The 6,000-nt window shown below is 26.0% G+C and overlaps 1 protein-coding gene across 3 annotated transcripts in view; it reads left to right on the top strand.

Annotated features, from left to right (window-relative positions):
• The first annotated feature begins 284 nt into the window (after positions 1-284).
• Positions 285-6,000, top strand: part of LOC129613173 (carbonic anhydrase-related protein 10) — an 87,667-nt gene continuing 81,951 nt past the window's right edge. The window contains exons 1-2 of one of the 3 annotated variants that reach the window (XM_055527134.1): positions 285-481; positions 4,741-5,154. In XM_055527134.1, the coding sequence (XP_055383109.1) occupies positions 5,043-5,154 (112 nt within the window). In that variant the 5' untranslated portion in view covers positions 285-481; positions 4,741-5,042. Of the gene's footprint in view, positions 575-4,740; positions 5,155-6,000 lie in introns of all 3 variants that reach the window. The other 2 variants (XM_055527133.1, XM_055527132.1) reach the window with 2 other exon arrangements.

Here is a 6,000-nt window from a genome sequence, read left to right as displayed (position 1 = left end):
ACGTTATATCGTAGTATAGTACTGAAATTTACCGAAAGAATTTTTTTTATACTATTAACGTATATGAAAAGAAAGCCGCAAATATACAAAATGAAATTAAATGAATGTAGGTTAGGTATATTTGTGTATGTATTTTGAAAGAAATGGGAAATTTTCATTTTTTTGATACCAAATTTTTGGGGTATTTAATTTTGCAAAAAAAAAAGAATTTTGTTAAAATAAAAACTTTTAAATTGAATGCACTTTCAGTCAGTTAATATTTGCAAGTCGGTTTGTTACGGTGGTCTTGTATAAACGTTGAAAAAAAAATTATTTGTTTTGCGTTATGTTTGAAGCTATAGTGAACTTTTGAATAAAAAAACAAAAAAAAAAAATAAAAAAATGAACAAATGAGATCAGTTTTTTCTTTTCATTTCTTTTTTTAATATTTTATAAATTAATTGAAAAAATATTGAAAAAGTGAGAAGAAATATGAATTTGTGTAAGGTGTAAAGAAATATGAATTTGATTTCAATAGCGGACTCAAAGTAACGGTAATGAATTTAAAGAAAAAGCTACCAACAATTTTAGAACGGTGACATTTTTTTTGCTTTTTAATAGAATTTAAAATTATTGAAATTAAAATTAATTTCAGGAAATTGAATATGTACTCGTATAATAAAAATTTTAAATTGTTCCTAATTTTAAACGTTTCTAAATTTAACACGGTTAGACTAGCTGTTAAACTCAGATACTCAAATGACTTAGCCAAGAAAGAAATTCTATTGTAGTTTTCAGTAGTTTCTCTTGTAATACCGGACAATTATTTGTTTTTTCATTAATTGTAGTGAATAAATATAGGTACTAGTAAAAATTTTTTGATTTAAACGATCGTATGTTCCGATCTTGTATTAAATTTGTAATACTCGTATTATGTAGAAATCGTAATGTGTTGGAATATTTTATAAATTTTTAAAAGTAAAAAATTTGAATTTGTCGCACATTAGAATTTGTTTTTGGAGTGTTATGTTCAAAGAAAACTTCTTGTATTAAGTGGCTTTTTTAATATTAATTAATAGGAATTGTTGATAACAGAAGAATTGAAACTAAATAATTATTGATGATATATTTCTTGAAGACTGTTAATGAAATATATCAAATTCTTATACTGAGTTTAAAAATATATGCTGGAATCGAAAATAGATACGTTTAAATTGAAATTCAAAGCAGACATTTTCCTTTACATATTTTTGAAATAATAAATATAAGGACATGTTTGACTTTGCCTCTACCGCGCACTGTTGATTTGTAATTATCACACAATTCATAATGAAGGAACTAGAGGAAACCGAACTTTATTGCAATTCTTCTTTCTGAGGTATGACAAAGCAATAAAGAGATGTCACATTGAAGTCTAAATTTAATTCATTTAAATTTGATGTGTTTGGTTAAGTTTCTTTGATTTGATTGGAACTGCATGCTGTTCCTTGTGCTGTTTTTAATTTCTGATTAAAGCTATAAAGAATGTTGAGTTTGAATAAACCATATAAAATATATATTCCGCACACAAAAGGTGTATATTTAGTCAATTTTATTAGCCATATGTAAGTCGCAAGTTGGCATCTAAATTTTGTAAATCTAGCAGATGAAAAAAATGTTGAGTGAAATAAGCAGAAAATTTAACTAAAATTTATATTAAGGTTTATTTGGCTTGTATTGCATGTGAGTAATGAATAACTTATCAGCTAGTAATAAGATAAACTAGGATATTAGTAGAGTTCTGTAATTTATTACTGAATTTTAAAATAAAATCGAATTTCAAATATGAATGATTAACAATTTTTGAAATTAAATGAGCTGAATTAGACCAAACTATTCTGTGATGGCTGTAGTCACTTATGATCCGGTTTCGATAATAGAACCAAAGGGTCTTTCTATATAATTTATATATGAGGAACACATTTCATAAAATCTTGTGGTAAAATGATGATATTTATTAAATTTCACAATAATATTTAATTAATTATTAAAACGTATAGCCGATGTCATAACAATTTGCTTATTCAGTCATTAATAACTGTATTTTATATAATCTTATGCGATCATTATATAATATTGTTAATTTATAAATTTGCTAATCTGCAAATCAATTAATAAACCTATCAACATTCTACTCATATATGTACATATGACATATGGAATAATTAATTTATTTCTCTGGTAATTTTACAAATTAAAATTCATTACAAATTTTAAAACCAATTAAAAGAATTCGAAAATAATATAGATATATCCACATTATATATTCATATGTTTAAATAATTACCATACCTATAATATTATTCATATATATATATGTATATTAACATATATTCACAACCATTACTAAAATTTACAAAATTTATTTAAATATTTGCATTCTTAATTAATATATAACACATTCCAATATCCAATGTTATAATTTTCCAATTTCATTAAATTATATTTATTTTCTGAATTCCTAAAGTACCTCATAAATTTAAATAAGGAGCTATTTAAATTTAATTTAAAATTAATCGACAATAAAATAAGGCAATTTACAGAATTTAAAATTCCAACCGCGAAAGTAATACCAAGATAAACTGTTCAAATAATCCAAACACTTTTCCCTTTCATTTGTAAAATGGTTCATTCTCACAACACAGTAACAAAAAAATTAAGACCAACAACGAAACTTCCTTCTATATTTTATGTAAATTGACATTGCCTGAAAAAAAATTACAATGTTTTATGAAATAAAAGGAATACAACGTCATTGTTATCAAAGGTTAAAATAAATCAATTAAAATTGTAAGTTTTACGAAATTGTACTCAAGAAATTTGAGTCATAGCTTTTATTAAACCAATCATTGTTTTTCCGTTACGAAAATCAAATGGGAATTCAATAAGTGCATTTAAATGTAGAAGAAAGTTCGGTCTTGGAAACACGTTTTTTGGTAATACAAAGGACATTCACTTCTCCAGTCCAGATTATAACCATTAGTCCACTCACATAATATTCTCAGTAATTTTTTCGCACATTTCGACAGAAATTTTACGAATAATGCCTAATTCAATATAATTTTTGAAAGCTGCAATTGGTGTTGCGTGGTAAATTAAATACGAACTTTACAGGTTATTTCAAGGAGGTAACAGATCATACAATCTTCGTGACGAAAATCTGAAATTGATTGCTTATATAATGGTCAAATAGAATTGCTCATAAAATTTTGAGTACAAATAAATAAAGATTAAAATATCCGTTCGGGCATCCCTCAATGGTGAAATGGTAATCTAAACGAGGTCGATTTGTTTTGCAATATTTTGTGGAGCTACATTTGAAATTTTTTGCGCATACGAAATCTATTTTTAAAAAAATGTTTGTACTTTGCTGCGAGTTGGTTGCAGGTCCTTCTGTAACAAATTTAATTCTATTGATTCCATTTGCATATTTTCTTACAGTACTGTTCATATAATAATTTAAAATAAATTTTACATAAAATGATATTACTCAAATATGTACGTTGGTTTCATATGGATTTACAGTAGGTATATTGAGATAAAAGTTTTATAATATTGTTACAGAATTATTAACTGCGATCTACCAGGAAAAAAAAAACCGACCAGCAATCCTGACCTCGTTTAATAAAATTTTATTTGTCCTATTATTTTTTTCTCCCTCTCTTCATCCATAGACTTCATTCTCAATTTTTTTTTTTTTCTTTACACATCTCTTGACCAGAGAGCGTAGCGTACATTGCACCTTGAAAAGAACAAAAAAAAAAAAAAATAAAAAAAAAATTGAACATAGCACTCGACATAAAATTCATTCAGTTTTTTCGGAAGGTTAGAGAAAATTGGCGGCAAAGGGAGGTTATATGGAGTTAGATGTATTGAAATTTTCGAGATTTTTTTTTCTCTTTACATTTTTATAAATTTTTTTTTTTTTGATTTTTTTTTCCTTTTTTCCTTCAATTTTAATCCGGTTTTCATTCCTGTTATCCTTTTTATGCGGTAAATTTTTGATAACTTGTGAAACGGATTAGAGAATCTATTCAATAACGTACAGGTCGAATAAGTGGACAGAGAATGTGGTTGTATTTTTTTCTCAGAATCATATTATAACGGTATTTTTTAACCTTAGGTTAATTCTATTTAAAATTATAAAAAAAAGAGAGCAAAAAAAAAGATTTTTTTAACTGTTGGATTTTTTATTCCTTTTTATTTTATCTTTCTTTTTCTATTTTTTGTATTGTACAGTATGGTAGTCCGTTTTGAAGAGAGTCCTTAAAAATTTTTAAATTTAACAATAAATATATATATATGCTCGTATATGTATGTATATATATGAAAAGTAATCTATCAATTTTATGGTGCAAAAAAATTCAGTTGAAAATAAAAGAGTTGAAAAAATAAAAAATAAAAAAAAAATTGTGAAAGTTTTTGTTAATTTGTTGAAAAAAGCGAAAACAGTGAAAATTGAATAAAAAAAAACAAAGTAGAAAAAAAATGCACACAATAATTAAACAAAAAAATTGGCGCTGTTCTTTTGTCGATGACAGCAGCAACTACTGTACAAATCACAGTGTGATGCTAACGGTACAATAATTTTCATTTTCGATTTTAACTTTAATTTTTCCGGATTTTCACTTTTTGTTTTTTTTTTTGTTTAATTTCTTTTCTGAATTTTCATTTTTTCGTTAGTTCTACTTATTTTTGTATTCTTATATATTAATTTTAAAGTCCTTGGTAGAAAATAATAAAAAAATGTAAGGAGGAAACACAGTAGCAGGGTCATTAAATATGTGCAAAAAAGAAAGTTAATGAAAATTTAACACAAAAAAAAAAATAATTAAGAAAGAAGGAAAATAAGTAAAAATTTAAATGTTTAAATTTTGATTAATAGACTAAAAGTAAAAAATAAAAAAATAGCAAATTTAAAATAAAATAATTAAAAAAATAAAAATAATAAGGTGCTTGTAAAAGAAAATTCATTCAAATTAATACGAAAACGGAGAACAAAATTAGATTTTGAAACAGCTGAGATGACATCAATGTCATCATCATCTGGAATGATTTCAAAGGCGGCAACATCAAATTCTGCATCATTCTCGTCAATACATTTAATAGCTATCATACTAATTTTATGCTGTGACGGTAAGTCTATAATTTTTATTTTTACATTTATTATTTAATTGCCAAATTAAAATATTTAAATGTACTCAAAGAAAAAATCTTAAAATTCTCAAAATTTTTTAAAGAAATCATTTTGTTCCAATTTGTTTTCTAAAAATTGACTTAAATATTTATGGTAACTCGAAAAAGGAATGATTTATGTAGGTACCAAGAAGGCGACATTTTAAACACTTAGGTTTTGGCAAGTGACCCAGTCGTGCCAAGTTAGTTGATGGGTGCTCTTGGATCAATTCCGCTTCAGAATCTGTAGAACTGCCCTTGAATGTACACTTCTTGATTTTGGGGGAGAGCGTGCTCCGACTAGTCATTTTTGTGAATTTGTGTGGGGGCGGTGGTCTCTGAGATCCATTCAAGTTGATCCATTCCTGACGACATTGTTCCGGCAGAAGTACAATACGCTGCGGAGGTTATCCTTCCTTGGCTTAAGATTATCTATGAGTACTGTATAGACTTTAGACTTAACCTACATTCCAAAAACATGGAATGTTGCTAGGATGGCATTTATGAGATTTGGAATAATGAAAAGATTTCGAATGCATAAATTCTACAATACCATATCTCATGCTACAACCTATTGTCTCATAAAGTATAGCAAATCATGTTTGAACAGATGGAAAAAGAAAAGATGTAGTGACAATTTTGAGAATTTCAAATCCAGTAGCTTTATTAATACATTGCATACGTCCTCTATAAAATCCGATTTTATGGATATTTTCCCTTTGATATGGCTAAAAGCGCAAAATCTATAAGTAAGCTGTTTTTTTTATAAGTAAATTTAGGTAAAAAATAATATTTTTTTCAAAGAAA

The sequence above is a fragment of the Condylostylus longicornis genome, unplaced genomic scaffold (assembly GCF_029603195.1).
Source record: "Condylostylus longicornis isolate FDR11 unplaced genomic scaffold, ASM2960319v2 ptg000081l, whole genome shotgun sequence".
Classification (NCBI taxonomy): domain Eukaryota; kingdom Metazoa; phylum Arthropoda; class Insecta; order Diptera; family Dolichopodidae; genus Condylostylus; species Condylostylus longicornis.
This window is presented reverse-complemented; position numbering and strand designations above follow the sequence as displayed.